The 26031-nt window shown below is 39.9% G+C and overlaps 1 protein-coding gene across 2 annotated transcripts; it reads right to left on the reverse strand.

The window, feature by feature from the left end:
* Positions 1-25303, reverse strand: march1 (membrane-associated ring finger (C3HC4) 1). 2 transcript variants are annotated; one of them, XM_042484783.1, is made up of 8 exons: positions 25221-25303; positions 22278-22706; positions 11618-11668; positions 10490-10563; positions 7371-8180; positions 5156-5336; positions 4869-5013; positions 1-1170 (listed from the first exon to the last, which is right to left on the reverse strand). In XM_042484783.1, exons 2-8 carry the CDS (start codon positions 22362-22364, stop codon positions 848-850), a joined length of 1671 nt encoding a protein of 556 aa, XP_042340717.1. In that variant the 5' UTR covers positions 22365-22706; positions 25221-25303; the 3' UTR covers positions 1-847. The 2 variants fall into 2 exon arrangements, with proteins under 2 accessions (XP_042340717.1, XP_042340719.1); XM_042484785.1 differs by lacking the exons at positions 22278-22706; positions 25221-25303 and adding an exon at positions 19208-19283.
* Positions 25304-26031: the final 728 nt, after the last annotated feature.

Genomic DNA, 26031 nt, shown 5'->3' on the forward strand with positions numbered 1-26031 from the left:
CGTAACCTTGAGAGGGTTTACAGAATCATTTATCAGTAGCTGAAATCCCCGACCACGTCCAAGAATTTTAACTTAGAGTCTGAAATTTATAACCTCACCAACAAACTAGTGGACATGTTCTTATAAATAAATGCAGAGAACAATTGTAGTTACAACAGAACCACGTACGTGCTCACTGTCTGTGTCCGTGTGAGCACAATATCTGCCCTTTGTGCACCGATACTTCTTTGTACAACCACTTTGATCAGTGTTTACATGGACCACCACCACCGAGTGCAACACCATGAATCCCTTTGAGGAGAGACGGAAGTGTACAAACGTAAAGTACAATACCTCTCACGTGGCTCCTCTCTGTGGCAGATGACCTCTGGCTGTTTGGAAACAAATATAAACATTTTTGCCTTAAAACGTGTCATCTGAGGTTTGTTTGAAGCATACTGAGACCTTTAATAGCATTATCAGGGTGTTCACACCTTTGACTCATGTCAGTGCAGTTTGAGAAAGTGCATACAGGAACAAAATTGTCGATATATCACATAACTACAGTTTTTACAAACTTTCTTGATGATGGCTTTATTTTCCTTTTCATCTCCTCACCTCTCTTCTCCTCTCTTCTGGCCTGCCACATTCTGCGTTTCTTTGCACGTTCACATCATCTTCAGCCCTTCAGCCTGTCAGTTTTCCTCCATCACAGAAGGACTTTAAATCCGCCTTTTGTGTCAGCAGTCACAGGAGCCGAGACGAACAACACTAAAACACTGTACGAGTCTACGTCACACGGTGCTCACACCAGCTACTGGATGAGCAGGGTGTGATTCGAGACTCTTTCTCTACAGGAGAGAATCAGTCAGACGGGGTTTTGAGCTGGAGCCACCGCAGCCTCCACCGACATGTCCGAGTCCATCTGTGCTTCTGGAGCCGGGACGGGGGCCGGGCCGACGGGAACCTCCACGGTCTCGTGTCTGCCGTTGGTCAGGGCGCTGGGCCGAGCCTGAGGGTGGTGCAGGTCTTTCTCCGGGCAGTTCTGCACAGTGATGATGCGGTTGAAAGCCTTGAGGCGGCGCCACAGCTGCAGGTAGACTTTACACTGGATGTACATGAAGATGAGACCGCCCGTGAAGCCGATGGCCACCACAATCAGTTTGGTCCAGAAGGGCCACTCCAGCACACCTGAGGACACACACACAAACACAAAGACAAAGACGCAGAGCACATGTCGGTCAGCCTGCAGGACGCCTGATGGATCATGATGGCGGTGTGTGCAGAGCTGTGCTTACCCTCTGGCGTATAGTACTTCAGAAGAGAAACTCTCCATAAATCGTCTGCAATCAAGAGTGAATTTAATTTCTCATATTTCTTTTGACTCTGAGTTAAAGTGTTCTATGCTATGATTTTTTTATTACAATGAATATATATTAATGTCTATTAATATATATATATGAAGTGTTTTTAACATACTGCATCTATGATTTCTGCCTCTAACCTCAAATCCTACAGAGTGATAATACACTGTAAACACAGCACAACACACAACACCATCAACAAACACAACGATGACCACAAAAGCACTGAGGGGTCTATTTCACTGAAAACAATGAGATAAACTGTGACCAGGTCAAATGTGATTGAAGCTAATGTGTTCATTTGGCTGCCGATGCCTGTTTTTTGTCTGCAAAGAACATTATCAATGATAAAGTGACCTGTCAAAGTGTCAAACACTGGGCCACATGCTCACTTATATCTCTTTTCCACCAAATTAGCTCTGGTTCTTAAAACGGTTCCCTACAGGCTCCTTGGTGCCGGTTTGGCGCAGAGCCATTGTGATAAAGGATTCATCATTAAGGGTCGTTGCACAATTCACAAGAGAAGTAAACGGTAGCAGCAGAATCGCAGATTATATGTATGCGAACTTTGGTTCTGTTATTACATGTATTTGTTTTTATCCAAAAACAAGCATGACTCAACAGTTTGTTAGACCGCAGCGTACTCTTTTTTTGACTGACAATTTCTCACTTCACTTGTTGACTTCGTCATCCTCTCTTTCCAACCACAATATGACACGCCCACTAATGTCATCACGGTCAAGTTTCAGGTCAAGGAAAAACTGATACTTTTTGTTTCAAGCTGAGAATCATACTTTTGAACTCTGAACCAATGTTTTTTTTTTTTTTGTTTAAATGCTCTGAATGGTTCAAAATTAAGTGCGGGACCCAGTCTGTTCTCTTATGCTGAAAAACAAGTATCAGAGAAGATAAACATGATCATCATATCTTTTAAAAGAACACACTGGTGTTTTGCACGTCTCTGCTCATGAAAGTGGAAAGTTTTTTTGTTTTAAAAGTGCTTTATGAAAGTCTCATTTGACAGTGACACTCAACAATCAACTGTCTTTCTCCAGATTTACATACAGCAACTTTAACTTTTGATATGAAGTTACTTTTGACTCCACGACATAATGACGCCAAAATATTGACACCACCAGCGTTTACAGCGGCTCCCTATGAGCCTCTCTTTCACTGTGCAATTCTGTTTGATACCGGGTACGATCTCCCAGGAAAATGAAGGCTTGATTTATGGCAAAAGGAGGTGCGTCAACCAAAACAGGAAGGGAATAGCAATTTTGTTTTTATCTACCTTTTAATGAGTCTAAACATGCATCTTAACTAAAAATCTGAATTCAGTTATTTATTTTTTTATGAGTTGCATGTCCCAACATGTTCTTAAACAAGCAAATCAAACAAATGTGTCTTTTTAATGATGTAGCAGAAACGTCATTTCAAAGCTAATGCACTTTGTTGCCTCATTTCAACACAACCTTCCGGTCATTTTGAGATAAAACTGTGTAATTGAAGTCTTTGAATGCATCAGTATGTTACAGGGACAGAACTCCATGTTACTTTGACTCACTGAAGATGTCTAAAACAAGTGTCTTCGCTCCAGAGCTTTACCTCTAATGTGCAGAGGGACACGGGGGGGATGACCATCACAGCAAGTTTATAAACTGGGAGAGTTATACAGAACAATACGCACGCATACTCTACACGACAGAAAACACAAACATAATAAGTAGCCACACAGAATATATATCTTCAGAATCGCATCACCAGAGTCAGACAGGTGTAAAGGTCAGCGGGTGAAAAAGCTGAGGGTACCCGTAGAGTTTTTTTGCGACTACGGGCGCAACAGTGCAGTATTTTAATGGTCCTGTATTGTTTGTATTCAGTGTTTTACCTGCATGATGTGCGGATGTGATGTGGTACTAATTTTTGCAATTTTTTTTGACACTTTCTCGTATCGTGTGTCACACAACTGTGACATATGCACATTTTACATTTCTATATAATGGAAAAACTGCACAGCCGTATGAACCTGTAGCATTTGAATATCTTTTCATTTTTTTCATTTTTTTGCCAGACTCCCTTTGAGAATACGACGTATTAACAATTCCTTCTGTTTCATCAAAAACACATTACGATAAAAGGCGTCATGTGTTGACAGTATTCTATCAGTATAATCCACAAAAATAAGCTGCAATTGTGAACAAACTTTATATTTTGGATTTTTTGCCTCAGTTTACTACCAGCCTCGGTTGGTTCACTGTGTTATTTTAGTAGGAGGAGACTGTGGGAAAGAGAGGTCTAAAAAAATTAACATTTGTAAAACAAGTACTGGTTGGTGGAGCAGATACACGCTGAACTGAACACCGATTTTTGTTCACTCCACAACTCCACCAGTTTTTCCTCCTTTAACACAGTACAAGAGAACTGAGACTTGTTCTTGTGCCTCCTCAGAGTTTTCTCCATGTTTACCGTGTACACAGTTTCATGCTGCCTGTTTGCTGCAGTTTTTGGTCGTTGACAAATCACAGTTCACACCATTGAACTTCAGTATTTGAGTCAAGACTATGGACTTATGGTAATATAAAACACGACAAGACTGACTTAAGGCAGCTCAGGCTGAGAATTAAAACCGCTTTACTGCAAACGATCCAGATCACTGGAGCGCACAACGACGGGGTAAAACTGATGATTTTATTCTGACATTAAAAATGTGTCTGTGACCTGGACATTGCTTCAAAGGTTGTTTGGTGTAAATGAAATGGCAAACACATTACATATGGAGAGACTGCGATTCTATAATGAAGAAAAAGGTGTTTTATTTGTAATGTAATGTAATTTTATTTAGACAGGGACAGCGCACAATAAAACATTAACCTTATCTAAAACAATTTGATATGATTTGGGACCCTGTATTGAAATTCTTTCTGGGCAAAGACTTGTGTAATAATATTTTTAAATAACGCACCTTGTTGTGTATATTCCTGCTTTTCTGTATACATAACATTTTTTTAATATATTTTTTTAACAACACATTGTACTAATCACCTTGACTGTGGCTACTATTACATATAAGGTGCTTTGCCTGTTGGCTTTCTGTTTTTATCTATGTTTTTTTTTATTTCTATACTTGAAAAATCAATTAACATTTATATTTGGGAAAAAAAGTTGTTTGGTATAAGGCTGGCAAAATGTGCATTTTCAGTCTGATTCTTTATTGCGCACTGGCCTTTTTAGCCTCAAGAGTATGCCACCCTGCATTTCACCGCACATTTTTTATGACCACGTCGCAATAAAACCGATTGAAAAGACAGGAAAACTGCACGCTGATGTAAAAAATGCACTTTTAGAAAATTTAAGGTATGCACGTTTGTTGAGGTTAGAAATATTTGTTAGACCTTACTCACAAAAGGTAAGAAATTCTGTTTTGCAATCAATAAACTCCCATGGTACCTTTAGTTTGCTGTGGATTGTAACCCTTCCACTCTGTGTGTCTCTGGTGTGAGCGAGGGAGCGAGGGAAAGTACTCACCATTCTTCCCAAGTCTGATCTCTTCCGCTGTTCTCTTGAACAGAACGTAGACTGACCACAACATACACACTATTGCTATCAGGTGAAACAACACTGAGCAGAAGATCTTTCTTCTCTCGCCCTTCGACATGTGTAGCCTCTCCCACTGGAGGACGGAGGGGTGGGGAGGGAGAGAGGAAGAGAGGCAACGTTGGTTGAAGGGAGAGAAATGGTGTTTGATATTACAGCCTGAAAATAGATCCCAGTTTGAAGCTGTGTGAATGACATTTATGAGTGTGCGCGCCTACCTTGCGTAAAGGTTTGAGCTTCGTCTCCATGACGAAGTCAAACTTGCAGAGTTCACAGCAGCGAGTGTCTGAGGATTTGATCCACTGGTTGAGACAGGCCTGGTGGACAAAACTCAGGCTCCCTGTGCAGCGACAAGGCATGATCAACGGGCACTCGTCATCCCCCTCACAGTGGCAGATCCTACACACACACACACACACACAGAAAAAAAATATACATTAAACACATACTTGTATAAAAAAAATTACATTTTGTCATATTTACTGAATCTGTCACTATATCCTGACAGTAGTACATGAGACAGATATTCTGTGAAAAAATCATGTTCCTCTGCCTCCTCATAGTGCTTTTTATGGCATTTGTAAGAATCCACTACACCTAAATGAAAACAACCAAGCAGAGCTGAGGAGTCTCTAACCAGGCTGTCAATCACTGCTCGTGCACACGCTGCACTGACAATAGCAGCATACATGACAAGTAAACAGAAGAAAACCAGCGCCGCAAAAGCTTGTTTTCACGTTCAGTGGTCTTCATCTGTTTACGTCTTTGCAGTGTACACTGCGTTAGAAACTCAGAATCAGAATATCTTTATTGTCATTGTACAGGTATATACAATGAAATTTAGTTTTACTACCCGAGCAGAGTTCAATAAAATAAGAATAAAAGACTAAAATAATAGTGAAAGGTAAAAAGTGCACACACACTCACACACACACCAGTTCAGATGTACATGCTCAGTATCCACATATGCATAGACATGAAAAGCTATGTACAAAAAAAAGGAAAAGACTGCACATAAAGTGCAGACTCCTGAGGAGGAGTCTTTTTGTCTTTTTGTTCAGACTTGGTGGATTCTTGCAAATGCCATTCAGTATTAAGAGAAGCACTAAGAGGAACCTGTTTTTTTTTGTTTGTTTGTTTTGGGTTTTTTTTTACAGAATATCTGTCTCCTGTACTACTGTCAGGATATTGTGTCAGCTTCAGCACATACGATTTATTAGTTATTTCTTTAATAAAAGTTGAACTGTATCTTTACGAATGAGAAATAAAACACAACCTCTATGACAGGGTTCCCCAATTAATTTTCCCCAAGGGCCAAAGTATGTGAAATATTCCAAGCTAAGGGCCAGGTCCAGTTTTTTTCCCCACTTTGCTAAGAAAATTTCATTTATACAGATAAGTCGTGTTGCTGCCGCTATCGTTATTATTGTTGTTATTTAATTACAATATTAATACAATGTGGATGCAACAGTTTTTATCATCATTTTATCATCATGTTTTTTTCATCATTATTTAAAACCTCTCCAACCATGTCTATTGCACACTTTTTGATTAACTCGGCATCAACAAATGGTTTTTTAGCTTTTGCTAAATTCCATGTCACTTGCAGGGATGCAGCTGTGGCGTTCTCCTGTGCAGAGGCTGATTTTACCATGGTTGAAATGGAGTGCTTGTATGAGGCCATCATGTTCGCAATTTTTTGTTTGCGTTGGTCTGAATTGGCTAGGTAGTTGGAGGTAAAACTTGCAGAATGCATCGTGTTAAAGTGCCGTTTCATATTTTCTGCTTTGCAGACAGCCACAGTCTGCATGCATATGAGGCACGTCGGCTTGGCATTTACATGATCAGGCAAAATGAAGCAAAAATTATCAGTCCATTCAGCTTTGAACTGGCGATTTTCTTGGTCCACTTTTCGCTTTTTACTACAGGCCATATGTTATTTTTGTCATATCTCAGTAAGTGGGACTTACTTTTGGCAGGCTGCTTGCTGCTGAATGACAGATGCGCATGATACGTGCAGTTTGTTATTGTTGAATACCCGCTCTCTGTGTAATGAAAGTGTACGGTGTGCGGTGAGGTCAAAATAACAGAGCAGCGGTAGCTTTGTACGTGAGCCTGAGCATGTGTGTTTGTTTGTGTGTGTGCGTGTGTGCGCGGGCACGAACCTCGCCGAAAGGGTGAGTTGTGTGCATACTGCATTAATGCCAGTCGGTCGGTGCAGCGGTGCGGGCCAGATGTTTGGCTCTCGCGGGCTGGATGTGGCCCGTGGGACGCCTATTGGGGGAACCCTGCTCTTCGACTTTCTTTGTTTTTTGGAGGGTATTTGTTTGAGAAAATTTCCCTTCATAAAGATCATAAAGTCAAAAATGAACCTGATATAGATCGTAAGTGCCAACACCCACACTCTTGTGAGGCTAACTGATACCCACTAACCTGCAGACTTCCATCTCTGAGTCATCAGAGATCTGCCGTGTCGTGCCTCCATTCATACCACAGTGTTTCTGTGGTGTGGGCACTGACATGTCCCCACCCCCTGACCCCTTTTCCTGGTATTTCTTGGTGATGAGCTCTTCACCGTCTTCTGCCAATGAGGAGCTGTCCCCTGACTTGTAGCTCTTCTCCTTGTCTCTGCTGTGTGAGCCTTCTCTCTGTGAAACGCTGCCGTCTCTTTTCGTTGAGGCCCTGCTGCTGTGGCGCTTCTTAAGGCCTCCGCTGTCCTCCACCAGAGGCTGGTTCTCCTTCCCTTCATCCGAGCCCACCGACTGCAGCTCCATGATCTGTGCTTTGTCTTCTCCTCCTTTACCCCCGTTTCCTCCATCCCTCTCTCGGCTGCTCCCGCTGCGCCGGCGCACTCTTCGGGCTTTCTCCTTGCTCCAGCTGCGGGCCTCACGCCACGCCTCATCCTCAGAGGTAGAGTCTGACTGGGGGAGCCCTGTGCAGCGGAGGCGAGGTGGGAGCTCTCTTCGGTTCTTGGAAGACCGCTCCCTCTTCTCCCCGTGCTCGCTGCGGTCAGAGCTGAGCTCGCTGCGGTCGGTCTGCTCCTGTTTGCCGTTGGTTTCCACGCAGTCGTAGCCCGTGCAGCTGCTCCTCTTGCGCCGGTGGCGGCGCTTCACCTGCTTCTTCTGCGCCTGAGCTGAGGAGCCCAGAGTTGTGCTGGTGACGGTCATCACAGAGGTGTGTGTGTGCTCATTGTCTTTGTGTGATTCTGAAACATCCTCCTCTAAAGGGGTCAGCTGGCTAGAACACACACACACACACACACACACACACACACACACACACACACACACACACACACACACACACACACACACACACACACACACATGCAAACAGAGAGATGGAGATGTGTAAAAATAAAGTGAAACAAAATGGACAGACATGAATGTGATGACATTAAAGGAGCAGTGTGTAGGATTCAGGGGGATTTAGTAGCATCTAGTGGTGAGGACTGCAGAATACAATCAGCTAAAAACTTCTCCCAGTTAGAATCCCTTCAGTGATCATTGTTCAGGATTTTACCAGGAGCAGATGTATCTGCAGAGTCTCCTCCTCTCCTAAACAAGCAGACCAATAGACTAAAACTGCTAAAAACACTGAATAACGCAGTTGCACGTTACAAATCAGAGTTTCCCTGACACTTTTCAGCTTGTCCCACTGGGCCGCTGGCCTGGCACCTGCTAATGTGTGCTCACCTTTTAAGATTCCTCTCCAAAACAAACAGTTTGTCCTTTTACACGCCATAAACACACTGCACAAAGTGGTGCCACATTACAAAAATCAGTGTTTTTCTGACACTGCCCTTCACAGAGGGGTTGCTAACCATGGTGTCTGACATGAAAACAGGGATAACATTATCTATTGCCAGTTATTTGATTTGACTGTTCTGGGCTACTGTAGAAACATTGCTGTGCAATATGGTGATCTCCGTGGATAAGGATCAGCTCCCTGTGTAGATATAAAATGCTCATTCTAAGGTAACTAATAACCAAACTATTCTTATTTTAAGGTGATTATTCACTAAAGAAAACATAGTTTTTATATTATATTACACTGCACTACATACTTTAACTGAACAAATGGGCTGAAATGCTTAGTTCACCCTAATACAAAAGTCAAATGGCATTTTATAAGTCGCATACTATTTAGCCACTTTATATGCCAGTGTTTTCATACTTTGAGATACCTGTTTCTGCAATTTTTGCTTTCACCCAAAACACAAGTGGATTTAGATTTCCTCTGTATTTCATAGAATCTGTTCATTCACTGTCAAATATTTTCTTCAAAAAAATTAGTTCACAGACAGATCTCTTAAATATACTGGATATTAGTGTTTATGTGTCAGTGTTTTGAGCACCATAAACCAAACTTCATTCAGCTCCACTGTCACTGAGTGAAAGCAAAAATCTCAGGAACAGAAAACTCAAAACATTGGCATAATAGTCTAGATAGCAAGTAACTTAAAAAATACTGTATGTCTGAAAATCTGCATTGCTAGATAACCTTGAAATGAGGAGATACTTTTTTGTTTTATTTCTGGAGAATTAATCCCCAGTGAGATTGACCAGCATCGTCCACAGCTGACTGATATCTGGATAATATCCAGCCTGATCGCAGCTTCTGGATCTCTGCTCACTTCTCAAATCTTTTCAATGATGATTCAATTATTTAATTCGAAGTGATTCAATTGGGTGAGTTTGAGGACTGTTTCTCATTTTATTCAAATACCAGAGCTCATCAGATATTTGTTGGTAAGACTGGTGATGTCATATTCCTATAAGTCAGAAAAATAACCAACTGTGGATGATGTGCAGCTCTATAGTAAGTCAACTTATAGAAACAATCAGTCTAAATTCAGCATATTTTTTCCAATCATGGTGGAAAAAAAGTAAATATGTGTATATATATATATATATATATATATATATATATATATATATATATATATATGTGTGTGTGTGTTCCCTTAAACTCCCACCAGCTTTCATGCTGACTGGAAATGAAGTTGGTGGGCCATGTACGTAGTTTGCGGTGGTTAACGCTAAATAGCAACTCATAATATGTATGAATGAGTAACAACAGCAACAAAATGAAATGTCAATTTTGTCAGATTATCAGACTTGGTAATGATGAATATGAATGATTTGAGCATGGTATGTGAAAAACAGAGGTCCAAGCACTCACGTCCATCACGTGTTTCCACACTGCTGTAAACACAGCGTCCTTTCAGCCTTGAAACAACACGATTGAGCCTGTCAGCGACAATGACCACCAGCAGATATAATAATCTGAGGGATCACATTTCTGCAATCAGCCAGCTTCCTCCCATTGATTGCGCTACGGGAGCATCATCGGACCATTTCAATTTTGTGAATGCCCTCTGGGTGCAGCAGACCATACTAATTCGGTCTCCCACTCAGTGGAGAAGAAGATTTAAACTGTGCATGTTAATATCACAGAGAGAGCTGTATCTGCTCTAAGATGTGTCAGGATAACATCTGTCTTTTACTTTCTGCGCAGCAGACTGTATTTCTGCTCAGCAGCTGACTCACCTGCATATGTCCTGAGAAGACGGGGTAATTGATGTTCTTGAGGCTGTGGTTAATCCTGTGGTGGAGTTGCTGGCCTGAAGAACAGAATCAAATTAGCCTTCATGCTGTTTCGCAAGAACAACAAATAACATCAATCAGCTATCACTAGTTTATCAAAAAATCTCAACTCACTTTCTAATGACCACATGATGAAATCAAGATTTATATTGATGATAAAAAAAATACACTGTGTTAGGGGGCACAATTACCCCAAATAACCTGAAAAACATACTAACTTATTATAGCTAGGGCTGCACAGTTGATCTAAATATTACCAAGATTTCAATATGGCATCCTATCGCAGGAGTAAAATTGATTATAAATGAAGAGTTATGGTGCTACAGAGATGCTCCAGCCTACAAATCACAATTCCAGATGTAAGGGAACATGCTTGTTTGGTACAGACCCCAGCAAAAATCAAATCATCATAATTTTTTTATTTTTAGTGAAAATATAATGCAAAAAAAAAAACATTTTAATGAAAACTGTGTCTCATATTGCATTTGCGATATCTGTCAAAATAATCATTATCTGCTTTTTTTTGCATATTGTGCAGCCATAATTACAGCCTTATTGAGTATTGCTAACATATTAACATCCAGTCGAGAGAAGAGACACCAGCACTTTGATTAATTCTGTTCACGCTTCGCTCTCTTTTTGGCTCTGGTTTGGCTTCCACCACCTTCTGAGAAATGTATCTGAATCTTTAGATTCTGGAAGTTAGAGACCTTTTTCTTAAGCTAGTGGTTAACTTTGTCCTGATTTATTTTTTTTTCTTTGGTTTATCTTTTTTGCAAAACAATTTGCTAAAAGAAACTAAAAAGGCTCAGGTGATGATTCTCAGAGGGTTTATTACTATGTGCAACCACACACTGTCATTTTGTTCATAGTTCATTTAAAAAAAATCAATTAGGGGAGCTTAAAGCATCATTTAGTGTGTCATGACTTGTGAAACAGTTTGTGTATTGATATCACTTCAGCATTTGCACATTCACACAGATCAGATTGGAGTAAACAATGGTATCAAACACTGTGAGTTGTGACCCTAATATCAGCCCTTTATTACGCACTCTCATATTCAGCCGTTACCTTGGAGATGTTGCTCGATCGACTCCCTGAGCGCCCGGGGGCCTTCCTCCCCTGCAGGGAGAAGGAGAGACGGAAAATCATTGGAGACCACAGAGAAGTATGTGATGCTTTATTGGCACGTGGCAGTGCAGCCTGGGGTGTTTAAACCAGTGATTTGTCTGGCACAAAACACTGGGTATAATATTAGTAACATATTAAAACAATATTTCACTGCACTCACATAGAGCACAGGAGCTGAGGGCTCATTCATCTCACCATAACACTTCAGTATGATCTGCTGTAGATTATTGTCATCATGAAAAAATGCGCAGATTAGTACACTGGCAAACTGATTAATAATTTATTTTTCAATGGCAAGTTCTGGAAGCTGATGTCTTCAAATGTCCTGTTGTGTAAAATATCTGATTAAAATATTATAAAACACAAAGTCAGAAAATCTTCACATCTGAGGAGCTTTAAACCAGAAAACATTTCCCAAAAAAAACCAAAAAAGAACAAAAAAAAGGTAAAAATCAGTTGATCGGTTATCAACATTCTTGGATTTCAACTTTTTACTGATTCTTTCAGCTCTAACCTGCTGCCAGTTTCATTTAGCTAAAAGACTTCCACATCAGAAATCGTACAAGTCACTGTTAACATTTTCAACGAGATTTCCAATTGTATGTTCTCTACAAAGCTCCCTTAAAATAAGTGGGTCCACTCCCAAAAGGTAGAATGTGTAAGATACAGGCAAAATTGTAGTTTCAAACAAGTTAATCACAATGCAGTCAAGGTCCCTAATTAACAAGTTAATTTTTTTCCAATCGTGTTAATCACTGGCCAACACACCATGCTGAGTTTTGAAGCTAGAGTGACAATACTAGTACCATATAACTCATATGTTTACATTTTATTCCAGCCTAAAGTTACGCATTGAGTGATTGGCTGTCAGCAAGGCGTCATTACAGTCTTTAAGTGCATAACAAAAAAAGTGCCATGTAGAATGTATAAACATAGATGTCTAGAAACATCCAATGTGAACAAATGACCTGTGTGGGGCTGCTGTGACTAGCCCCGGGCCTTCGGTCATTTTCGACCAGACCAGATTTGGTGATTGTTGGAAAAGTCTAAAGACAAACCAAGAAGCTTGTAGCTTTATTTTGTGTTGTGAGATGTCTTAACAATGCAATCAAGCTAGTCTTAGTTTGGTGAGAGTGAGAAACTTCAGAAGGTTCACAGTTCTGGGGATAAATAACATACGTGAAGAATCGATTTTGAAAGTTTATTTTGTTTATTCAGAGAGCTTTTTCTTGTTAAAGTTAAATGCTGCTCCCCATCAGTTTGGATCATGTGGACGGGCATTAAACATTGAAGTTTTACGTTGTTAGAGGAGCTCAAGATAGACAATTGGACAGGCTAATGCTTTAACTCAACAATAAAAACAAAAACATTATATAATTAAACTAAGCAGCTTTTAACATGACCTGTAGTATTCAGAGTCATTCCACTGGCTGTGTGTTGATTGGTTAAAATCCAGCGTCAGGAATCATGCGTGGTTGGGTGTCCTTGTTATTTCATTCTGACCCGAGCTAAAGCCAGCCAATCCTATTACGCTGCCGTCCTCCTCTAAGTGCTCAAGATGCTGCTCTGCAATGTGTCTCTATTTAAAGCAAACTAAGAGCACTTTTTCTAGGACTTCCTAGAGCGCTGATTGTCCGAACTCAACTGTCAGACCTTGACTCAACCCTCAGACATCTGTGGCCTCATTCACTGTCTGCAGCTTCTTACGCAAGTTTCAGTTACGGTTCTGTGTAGGAGGTACCGAGCACTGACACTGATAAACCAACATGAATGAACAAATATCTTCCCAGGAATCTGAATCATGTTTTTTCCAAGTTATTTTCCAGACACACTCTCAAGCCAGGTCAGCCCACAACCAAGCAAGCCCCTTTTCACAATACATGAACTTTTATATTATCAATTTTAATCATAATAGATTACATTTTCTGGAAAACTATTTGAGAAAGTATTAATGAATAAAATAACCTGACAGAAATGTCTTTTTGTTAGGTGATTCAGGGGAGTAAATACTTGACAAATCTAAGTCGCATTGAGGCAAAATCATATAATAAAAAAAATAAATAAAAACATTATTTTTTAAAAAAGAAAAAAAGAAATGACCTGGAAAAAAAGTGCTTAAAGAATTTCTAACAACTGTATAACATCATTTTAAATATGTAAGTATGATAACTATAAATACATTTTTTCCCTGGCTGCACTTTATGGAACAATATACATATATAAAAAACTAAAACACTAAAGACTAAAAAACAAACCTAGTTTAGCTGTATGTTCAAGAGTTAGAGGCTGAGGATTGGTTTCTGCAGGGGTTTGGTAGTTTTTTGGCACTAACTCAACCAAATCTCTTGGCAGGTGTTTAAACACAAAATGTTGACTTAACACTTACTTTGTTAGAAAAGCTGTGATTAGAAACTACCAGACTGCAACAAGAAATCTGAGATGAAACACTCCTTTCTTCCTGTCCATCTAACATCTATATTTCCTCCATCTCTACTCTCGGTTGGCTTACATCCAGAGCCACACTGGTGATGTTACTGGCAGTCAGGTGCATTCTGGGATTAAATACGTCTTGTCCCAGACAGTGGACACACACCTCCAGCCTTGGCTGTCTTTACCGTGAAAAGGTGCGGGATTCTGTACGAGGTATGTGTGAACATTAGTCCCAGTTCCTCTGAACACTGAACATGCGATGGGGTCAAGCAGGATAACCTGCCAACTGTCTGGTGTTGGAGTGAGTGGGCAGTGGAAAATGAGCTGAAGAATAAAACTGAGTGAAAGTTAAAGAGATGTTTTTGATAGTATATTCACAAGAAGGAAATTTTTAAAATGATCAGCATTTGTTTATGTCTTTCTTCTTTTGCATGCTCAATGTAAAAAAAAAAAAGAGGGAACTGCCCATGTAAACCCAAGATGTAAACTGTGTACTTTTGCTGATTTCTCTACATAAAAACAGAATTTTTAAAAACAAATAAAAAGACCCAATACTCCAGTCTCCTATGATATGCAAATCTATCTGCAAGCACAACTACTTTTAATGTGTGGATATATTTCCAAAGCTATTACAAAGAGTGCTCCATAACAACTGTTTACTGTTTAAAGTTTGAGCAACTACAGGTGCACGCTACCGCACGGGATTACTGGTATGTCATATGGAGACGTGAAATCTTTTGGTCATCTGTCCTGAGACGACATCCAGAGGGCTGAAGCTTAAACTCATCCAGGAGTGGATGGTCCATACAGTCCAATATAGCAGTAGCCATTTTAAGGACCTGCCTGTTATAAATGTTCAAGAGCATGGCCTGACTCCTCCCTGACATCTCACCGGCCATGCTGACAAGACTTCCACGTCTTTTCTTATTGGACATGATTAGACTTCCAAACCAAGCAATGATACGAAAAATAAAACAAATTCAATTAAAAATCCACAAAAAAAGATCTTCTTAGAAGAAACATTAAAAGAGTTATTTTTTCTCAGGGAAAAAAGTCTCTTCTGGACCTTTTTGGTAGCAAGTGTTGGAGTATGTAAGTATGTAACCTAAATGTCTGTAACTGAACAATCATTCCAGCTAAAGTGTGATTATAGTGCTAGGATAGGGTAAGATAGAGAACAAGTTTTATGTGACATGAGCCCTTAAGGCTCTGTCCAAGCAAGGCTAGAATTGTTATGTAACTGCAAGAATGCCGAAGTAAGAGTGCTGAAACTGGCGTTAGAAGAACTGAAATGCTACTGTATTAGTCATTTAGGAGTGTCATGTGAAGGTCACCCGTATGCAGAGAAAAAAAAAGAGGAAGTATTTAATGTGCATGTGAGACAAGAAAGGTGTGGGTGTCTGGTCTCTGTGATTGTGTTTGACAGGACTTGCAGGAATGAAAAACAGCTCCTAATAAGGCGCTGTGTCATGGGGGGTACAGCAGAATGATCGGTGTTGACCAATCCAGAGAAGACCCCGCGCCCTTGAGAAGAGCCAGATAATGAGGGGATCCAATCAGAGGGAGACAACACCTCCATGCAGATTTCCTCATTGCAAATAGTATAAAATACTGGATCAGGGAAAGACAGGTTGTCAGAATGCAGGCTGACTCGCTGATGTTATCAGCTAGGGAGAGGCATTTCTGATCCAGAGCTCTGTAACTGCTCACTGCTTGCTTGAAAAGATTCACTAAAAGGTTTGAACTCAAAATTCCAAATTCTGTGTGGACATTCAGTTATTTACTGTTTACTGAGTTGCTTTTAAGAATTCTGCACATAGCGCTCACCCTGGGAGGGTGAGAGTTTTTCTACTTGCAGCAACCGAGAGAGAAACTCCTTCACAAGTGAACTGAAATTTAAAATCACTCTAATAGTATCTACTGAGTTTTAAGATGTATAGCATTTTCCCGCCAGGGCCAAATGCCCTATCTCAAGATATTGAAAAAATGATTTGTGTATCTGCCCCATCATTTGGATCTGCTTTAAAATAAAACGGGTTCTTCATTGGCCCATGCTACACCCTTTCACCAAGTTTTACGAAAATCAGGCCATAAGTTTTTCCCAATGACTGTATTTGTAATAGACCAAGCTACTGTGAAGTCACCCATTGATTTGTGAACTGTCAAGTCAACTCTTTTCCTCAAGTTTGGCATTTAGTTTGTCGCCATCTTGGTGTTTTGGAGCCAGATTTGACCATATTTGGACAAGAGGCTGGTGCTGTCGAAAAAGCGAAGAGTGGATCAAGGACACTATCGATGGAGAGCCTGTCACTCAAACGCACCCCTTAAATATGTGTAACTTTGGGCCTTAATAAAATGTAAATGAAAGGGGTTGTAAAAAAAAAAGAAAAAAAGATTTGCTCCTTGTACAGTGGAAACCAGTGTAAAAGTGTTTAGTTTTTTTTTTTGTACCAGGCTGTAAGCATGTTTACTTCTGCTGTAAAGTTGGGTATTTTAACATGGGGGTCTATGGGAATTTACTCTGTTTTAGAGGTGGCCTCAAGTGGCCATTAGAGGAACTGCATTTTTTTGCACTTCTGCATTGGCCTTAGAGGTTACTGCTTGTTTTTTTCCCGTAACCTTGATGACAAACAGACAAACCAAACCGAAAACATAAGCACAAGTGGGAAAGATACTTAAATTTCCAAAAAAGCCCAAGTAAGTAACTGAAACATTGTATAACTGTTCTTTTTCAGCCAATATTGCTCAAACATGAATGGGGACTATTTTCAGCTGTGAATAAACATTACTGCAGCAGGCCGGTGTAATGTGGAACTGACTCAAAATAAACAGCAGAGTCCATGTTAGTCTCACAGAGATGGAATAAGTCATTCTCGCTTTGGATGCAGTGGAGGACTATGGCTCAGACGAATAAGATACACAAGGCTTTGGCCACACAGATAATAATTGTAGGATGAAGTCATTGTTTTGATCTTTCAATGGGAATTATTGAGTATTATAATATTCAACGACAATATATAACAGCTCGGATGACCTTGATGCAAGTGTTAAAAAACCCTCAGTCTCTAATACATGCCTACTAACATGTAATTCATGTCAGAGCAAGTGTTGGTATTTACATTTAGTATATACAGTATAATGTAGCAGCATCATAAGCCAGCGTTATAAGCCACATGCGTCTTAAAGTTCAAAGTTGACGATTGTAACATCTCATGTGGGAGGCCTTTTTATATTTTTTTTATACTTGACATACAAAAAGCAAAACAGAGCTTGCCTGCACCAACTATCAACCCACACACAGACACAGTTGTGGGCACACTCTGTGCAAATCAGTGAAATAAATAAGAGAGACACAAGTACAAGGCTACATCATCTAAGCTGATCAAGGGATTTGCTGATAACCAGGTTTAAATCAGTAGTCCTGCGTGGAGTCAAACACTCTGCAGCCTCCTCTGGGTGTTACATGGACACATGTACTGGGCACAGGGCACATGTTTGCACTCTTTCATAGTTTAACTGGTATTCATTATGACTCGTGAAACAGTAATACACACATTTCTCCTCCAAATGCCTATAATGTAGTTTAAAAAAAGATCAAATTAAAATAAATAGCTTTTATTTGCAATGGTTGTGTGTGTCTGCTCTCAAGGTGTAGCAAAATGTTGCAAAGATTTTTCAACATTCTGAATTTGCATTTCACAACAACCTAAATTAAGTCTAAGCGATAAATCTGAAACAAAATAATGCAACCAAGAGTGCTGTTTCCATACCCTTGAAAACTGAAATCCCCGAGTAGTCCTTTAAAGTCTTTCAGGTGGAGACAGTTGTGTGTTTCAAAGTTTATTTATTTTTTAACCAAACTTTATTCTAATTTGGAGTAACGGACATCATGAGAGCACGGACCAAATTAAAGAACACTGTCGAGGATACAGATGTTTGTGCTACTTTATCACTTTAGTGCACTCAGCATTCATACAAAGCTCTTGATGTCAAAACCCTGAGTGTAGGCTGCGTAAAAACACTGCATCCACAGCTAAGCTGTCAGAAAATAGAACAAACAATAAACAAACACGATCAGGACTACAAGAACAATGAAAATGTGTCGCCTTTTTCCCCATAAAAAAGACTTAAAAACAATATTTAACAATTTCTAGAAATGCAATCGCTTGATTTCTGTTTTAGTACATAATAAGATGGGATCAATTCCCTCTTTGCATTCAGAAGAGAGATCTGGTCTTACTGGTGTTTAACATGGCTTAGCACAAAGACTGAAAGCAGCTAGAGAGCTTGTTAGCTCGTAAGCTAGTCACATATACTTAAAAGGAGTCTCTTTGATATGTGCAAATCTACAAAAGCATGAAAAATCGCCAACTGTCACACATGGGCTTCTAAAAAACATGTTAATATGACAATTTGAGTTGGTAATGAATGTATGTTTGACAGAGCTAAGATAGCCGTTTCCCTCTGCTTCCAGCCTTTGTTTCAGGCTGAGCTAAACACAACGGGACCAATTTTCTAAACACAGAGTCGTTAAAGTAGCGTCAATCTTCTCATCTAACTCTTGGTAAGAACACGAGCAACTGACAAGAGTATTCCTTTGGGGGGGACAAAGCCAACAAAGTCCGTTCAAACAGATCTACTGTGCGTGCAGCATCTGTACAGCTGTTGCATGCATATCATCATCATCACACTCATATTTCCAACTCTTTGGCTCACATCCATCAGACACAGATAGGGTACAGAAATGTTTAAAAAGGCAAGTGATCTATTCCTGGCTTTTCAGTCTTTAAATCCTAAAATGCACCTAGAGTTGTACACTGGTTACATCTTAGTTACCCATACAATTTCATGCATTGAAGGATTTTACACATCACTACAAGCAAAGAACACGTCATATAATATCCAAAGTATCCTGAAATAAAAGCCTGTTGACCCTAAGTCCCAACAAAGAACTGCAAACGTTGCAAGAAGAGTTAACTACACACAAGATGACCGTAAAACACGCTGCTCCTTCCTGCTGTTCCTGCTTGTATAAACTTCAACCCACTGTTTAGCGATAAGAAAATGTTACCTCAGAGACAACATCATACTGTCACCTACCTGAGCCTCTGCTCCTCTGCCGACACTCTGATGCACAGCAGAGACTTTGGTGAGTCTATGTGTGGACATGTGCATGTTTCTGCAGAGGGGATTAAGCGATGTAGCGTGGACTGAGGGCTATATTTTGGTTCTGTACTCTGGCTCGAGCTCAAAAAACACCTACAGCCACATTTAGACAGCCAAACCATAAAGCTGTAGCTGCACCGTTTATATTTGGCCACAACATGTTTTACAGAACACTAAAGTATTTCTCTATAATATGAAATATTTGATAGTTCAATAAGCAAAATAAGAAAAATATATCAATATGTTTTTGATACTCAAAAACTCAGATAATCTACTTCATCAGGGCTGTGTTGCTGTGTTTGTCTCTGTGGTAAGATAACCAAACAGCCCAATAAGTGTCATCACACTCTGACTTTTGTTGTCTCGTCCTGATTGGTCCAGGGAAAAATGTGACATCACCTTCAACCAACACAACTTTGCCCATCTCAAACCAAATAGAAAACTCCCTTGTGTAACAAAATACAAATAATGAAACAGTCAGTATTGCACTACCTGTGGCAGACATACATCTATAATTCTATATCGAAGATTTTATCACTACAGTAAAAAACCTTTCAAGGTAGAAACCATAGGATTTAAAATATGAAAATGCATCCATGTAGTACACATGAGTCTGTGTATGAGAGATGGGACTGACAGATATCTGTTTTTGATAGTAACATACTGCTATGTTTTCTTAATATTCAATAGAACCCTAACAGCTTTGAGATATAGTTCAAGTAGACATTTAAAGGACTTCATCAGTGTGTTTGAAAGTAAGCACCTTCAATTTATTTTTTCTGTAGGTTGCAACAGCTGATGAGTTTCATCCCTCACTGTACAGTAAGAAAGTCAATAACCATTCAACCGTATAATTGTAACAATCTAACCTTATGAAAAGTCAATGCGGACGTGGTGGTCACCGTGAGGGATTACAGAAATTTCAAAAGTATGTGAAGTGATTTTTGTATTTTATGGATATGAATGGAAACCAATGGATGCCAGGCAAAATTTTAAAATGATTTAAAGGTCCAGTGTGTAGGATTTAGTGGTATCTAGAAGTGAGGTTGCAGATCTGAAATTTCTCCTGAAATAAAACTGCATTATTTGCTTTCAGCTTGTATTTATGGGTGTATTATTGCTTTCATGGTTCAAAACTTTAAAATCAAATTATAATTTACACTTTGACATGACATGACTGACATGAAGTTGATTAAAACTTCAATAATTAAAACTTATAATAATCATGTCAAGATTATTATAAGTATCCTATCCTCACCCTACAAATCTACAAAATAATATATAATATTATTTCGGGGGGTTGGACAGTTGTTGACAGAGGTGTAACAAAAACGGTGCTGCTGCACAGGAAGTTTTCATGTTAAACATTCAGTCTGTGGGCATCCTCATGGCCTAACAGTCTAAATGTGAACCATGTAGACACCACATCCTATTTTGGATTCATGCCGAGGGCCCTTGTTGAAAGTCATAATCCCTGCACCTCCTTATATTTTAATGTTCATTTTCATTTTTAACTGTCCAATAAAGGCACAAGAAAAAAACAGACATGGAGCCTGCAGTCAAGACGAAAGGTCTGACAATTGTGTTCACTCTCTTGTTAAAGGCAACTGCCTTGAAAAATGATGGATTCTCTATACATTAATACTGAGAGGCCTTCACTGTATGTATGCAGGTGTACTCACTAAATATAAATGTCTCCTCAAACTGGTTCCTCTTTATCTGTGCACATTAATGTATAGAAACTAATACCACCTGTGCTCTCATGATGTCTGTTTTTCCAAATGAGGTTGAAGTTTGGGAAAAAAAAGACAAAAAGAGAACATGTTCCACTTGAGGTCCTTCACAGGATGACTAAGAGAGTTCAGTTTTAAAGGATCTAGTAACAGAATTTTTGATTTCAAAATTTTGCACCAGATTTATTGCTTTCACTTAATTTAGATTGGACTGAACACTAAAAAAACTCTTAATTGAAACTTCTGTATTCTGTAAGGTTGGAGCGGCACTGACAGTTTTAGGAAGTTTCAGTTAAAGTCACAAATTACAATTTGTCTTTCAAAAAGCCAGCAATCGAACAGTTAAGGCTTTGTCAGATCTTATGTCTACTGTAGGGCAATGAATAAAATAAATTTGAATATTGTGCCAAATATGAGGAAGTGTAACCATTTTACATGACAGAAGTCAATGACTCTTTAAGTTCCTGATTCTGTCTTAACAAGTAGATTTGTGGTGAAGCTGTTAATGAGTGCATGAGAAAACATTCATGTTTGTGTGTGTGAAACAGAAAGACCTAACCTAACTAACTCAGTTTGTAAGTTTGTAAACGATAAAGTTCTCATAAGAAAACAACTCTGTAGTTCATGTATGACCATGATGACCTCAGTTCTCTTCACAAATAAATCCTAAACTCTCTCCACTTCAAATGCTTCCTGCTGTTAAAGAAAAACACTTTATAGGCTTTCGCATGTGATGTAACATAAGGGGAGCAAAGTGAAGCGAAGTGGCGTGACGTGCCGTAACGGGCCGTGACGTGACGCCAGTGTGTCCATGATGTTCCATGGTGTTCTATGATGTGACGTGATGTTAGGCTCGATAGAAGAAGCAGCACAAAGCATCAAACCCCAAGTGAGGGAACAGTGATAAAAGGCTGCTGAGTGCATACATGTAATGTATGAGTGACAGACTGAGTGAGTGAGCTGAAGTGACCGTCAGTTGAAACTGGAGGCGGACGGACGCGCACACACACACACACACACACACACACACACACACACACACACACACACACACACACACACACACACACACACATGCGTGCATGCATGCCTTCATATGCAACCTCAGTCATCAAAGGACCAATCACTGATTTCCACTTTCTGACAACACAAATCTGGAATCTTAAATCTGTGTAATCTGGCCAACTTTACACTAGTTTTACCTAATCGAGCTATTGAGCATTTTCTGGCACCTCATAGGTTCAAGAAGAGAGTTAAAGTCAGAAACTCACCTCAGTCTTGTCTTTGGAGCGAGCAGCACTCTTGCCGTTGCTGGCAGTCTCCCTGGCAGGAACCACAGTTATCTGTTGTATTGGCATGCTGCTGTTTCCAGGCAACGCTCCGGTGTTACTTCCACAGCATTCCCAGCACGCCGCGCCTTCCTGTCCTCCGATCCGTGATTCTGCGTGTGATCCGCTGTCCCATCCACAAGCTGTTTTCTGGGAAAGGGGACTGTGCTCCCGGATCGCCCTCCTCTATCAGTCCAATCCGGATCATCAAGAGGAGCAGAGATGGAACGGGATCAGGTCACCGTGGCAACAGGAAGACAGCTCTGGAGATGGTGGGGTGTGAGGTCGTCATGACGACTGGGAAACTACTCAACAGCGCGCACCACCTCCTCCTCCTTTTCCTCCTCCTCCTTCTCCCCCTCGTCTGCCCTCCTGCTGAGAGAGAGAGACGGAGCGAGGAAGAGTTCAGATTGACCCCAGCAGTAAACAAGGAGGCAGGGAAAATGTGTGTTGTAGCGACGTGTGTGCGTGCATCCGTGTGTGTCTGTGTGTGTCTTCCTCGGAAGGGCGGAGCCAGGATTTTGTCGTGCCTGCTGGGTAATAAGCATACGGTCCACGAGGATTAGGGCTTAGACTAACCTCAATCTCCTCCTCTGACCAGTGGTGCTGCTAATAAGCTTACACAACTTGTGCACATGGACAGCAGTCACACACACACACACACACACACACACACACACACACACACACACACACACACACACACACACACACACACACACACACACACACTGATTGTTCAAACAATGCGTTAATAGATGTTAAGTCGCCTCAGTTTCTTCTGTGATATTGGAAGAATAAAGGCACATTAGCCATCTGACTGGCCCGGAGTGAAAAACCTTTACAACCATGTCGATGTCCTTTGCGAATGATTGAGTATCTGTGTGTGTGTGTTGGCAGTGGTGAGGAAGTAATCCTGTTTTAAATTATCTCAGGTCATGGGGATTATGGTTGATATAACTGGAAAATGAGTGACTTACAGTGATCACTGACCGAGGTGAAGAGGGAAACAAACTACAGAGAGTGTCTGTCCACTTCAGTTCACTGTACAGTAGTTCTCTTAAATTACCGTAAAACTTCAATCAGTACCCCCGGCTGTTTTTTGGTTAAATCTATGAACTCAACAGGCTTATATTTTGGACAGGCATCCATGTCGAACAGGCTTTAATTCCTTTCACACAAAACTTGGTCAGCATGGATGGAAAATTATTCATTTAACCCTGGTTTTATTTATTCAAAAACATGGAAAGAAAGTGAGCAATGATAAAGAAATGACCCAGCTAGAAATCTGTGAAAAGTACTAGAAAATAAATTAAATTTAGGGGGGAAAAAAGTAAAACAAACAAACCAAAACAAAGCAACATGGCCAGAAAAAAATAATGCTTAAGAAAATATAATAATTCTGTACACTAATTTTAAATGTAAAATTATAAATGTAGTCAACTGTTTCGTTCTTCTCTAGCTCCTTTAAAAATAGTCCTCTACATCTACCAATCTCTTTCTTGCATCTTTCTTGTTTATTATGCCAATAATATCATCTTTGGTGCTCGCGGTTTCAGTAAAATTAGCTGAATGACTAATCCTAACACTAAAGAGGGTGGCACTGACATGAAGACTTCAAGGGGTTGCAGAAAACGACTGTAAATGAAATCAAAATCAATCAAATATATATATGTATTTGCATGGAAAAGCTCCCAAATTAAGATATTTTAAATAATTAAAAAAAATACATTATTGTGGCATTAGTGAAGCATAATTAAGCATAATTAAATAGATCTGTTTATTCCGAAATCGTAAGACATTTCTAATTAGCCCATTTTTTAGCCTAAAATTCGACCATAACATGGGAAGTGGAGTTTCACAGTGCTTTTCTAGTCGCTGGACCACTTACTAGATTACCCACTCTCACATTCACCAATTTACAAACACATTCAACACCATCAGTTTTTTCATTCTCCTTTTTCTATTTTGATTGATTTTCACCTGTGCTTTGTTTGAACTGAATGTATATTGACCCCTGTCTCCACTCTGTCCAGTTGTGTTTCACTTTTCCAGACTGCTCGATTCACTGACAAATAACCACCACCGACAATCTGACGATGAACTCTGCTTGATCATTCATGTGTTGAATGAATTTCACAACAGAGGAGCCAAGAAGCTGATATAATATTTAACTCCATTACACTTTTATTCTCTGATTATTTAGCAGGGTAAGTTTAATATTTGCATAGAAAACAGCAGCAGTGGTGGTGGACCTCTTTTCATCAACCACTGCTAAGAGGAGAAGCTGTCAAACATGTGCCCCAGATATGTTTGTACCCACATCCTTTCCTCCATGCCCACGCACACACATACACATGAAGGTGTGTTGGCTAAGAAAATTGATAGGAGATTTGTTCTATAGCAAAATAAAAGCTATTGTACCACATCACAAGGTTTCCAGCAAAAAAACCCCACAAAACTGCTCAAGCTCTATCTTCTGCAGACAGTTTCAGTTTCACAAAGTACAAATGTGGTCACGAACATTTTCTCACACTAAATTCACGTAAAGCTCCACCTGTGAACAATCAGAAATCTTAAAATCAATACATTCATGCATTTTACATGGAGTGCTTCTGCTGCTGAAAACACTAACACACAGCCACACTCACAGGCACAGGGCCCATTAATAATTAGGGTTCATATGATCTCACTTGAACTTGAGAGGGGAGGTGATAGTACGCTCTTCACAGCTCTCACAAGTGATTGACAAAGAGATAGAGGGAGTGTGTGTGTGTGTTTCAGGAAGCTGATGTGTGATGGTCAACATAGACATGCTCCAGTGACGCACTCTGGGTAAGTGTTTAATCCTAATTTTAATTCAGTGTATTGGGAGTGGGATGTCACCTGGATCACAGGAGATTTAACAGATGAAATGTTCACAGCTGTGGCGGCAAGGTCTAGATGGCATCTCCATTTACCGAGCTGGAGGTGCTGACGATCATGTTCTCTCTCCTGGTATTTGCCCTCTTCACATTTACTGGGATGCTCAATGAGGAGTGTGCACACTCGAATGGTACGACTGCAAACACACACAAATTTCACAAATGTTTGACTTTGTCCATTTAGTCATTTTACAGACTGTTATTTACAAAAAATGGAAAACTTTTACACGGGGCTCTTCTGCAGGGATGGGAAAAACCTGAAACCCTGTACATGCAGTTTCCAGTTTAGTTGCTCCATTAGTGGGTTTACGAACATGACAGTGTTGTATTGCTTATTACTAATGCAATCTGAGTGTATTCAGCACAATTGTAAGCTGCCTTTAAAACTGCCAGAATGTGACATAATAACAAATGCCGTTTCATTCAGTTTGCATAAATTAAAGCAGTTTAAGCTCGGTAAACTGTAAATTGACCCAACTCTTATTTTTATAAGGTTAACCTGGTCAAAACTAATGCAGTCCAATACAGAAGCGCTGCAATTAATCCTGGAACTTTTCATAAAATTATATTTGTTTTGTTTCTGTTACATCTATTTCAGAGAGGTTTTGATTCAATTTCGTGATCATTTTCAAGGTAGTTTGCACACTGTGTCCACCCTGATTAATAAAAACATGGTGAAGAAAAGTCAGTACAGTGAAATAAAAAAACAGCCTGCAGGGCATTTATTTTATACTGCATTAGTTTTAGTAAGGTTTACCAGTAAACTAGTATTG

The sequence above is a fragment of the Plectropomus leopardus genome, chromosome 4, assembly GCF_008729295.1.
Source record: "Plectropomus leopardus isolate mb chromosome 4, YSFRI_Pleo_2.0, whole genome shotgun sequence".
In the NCBI taxonomy this organism is placed as follows: Eukaryota; Metazoa; Chordata; class Actinopteri; order Perciformes; family Serranidae; genus Plectropomus; species Plectropomus leopardus.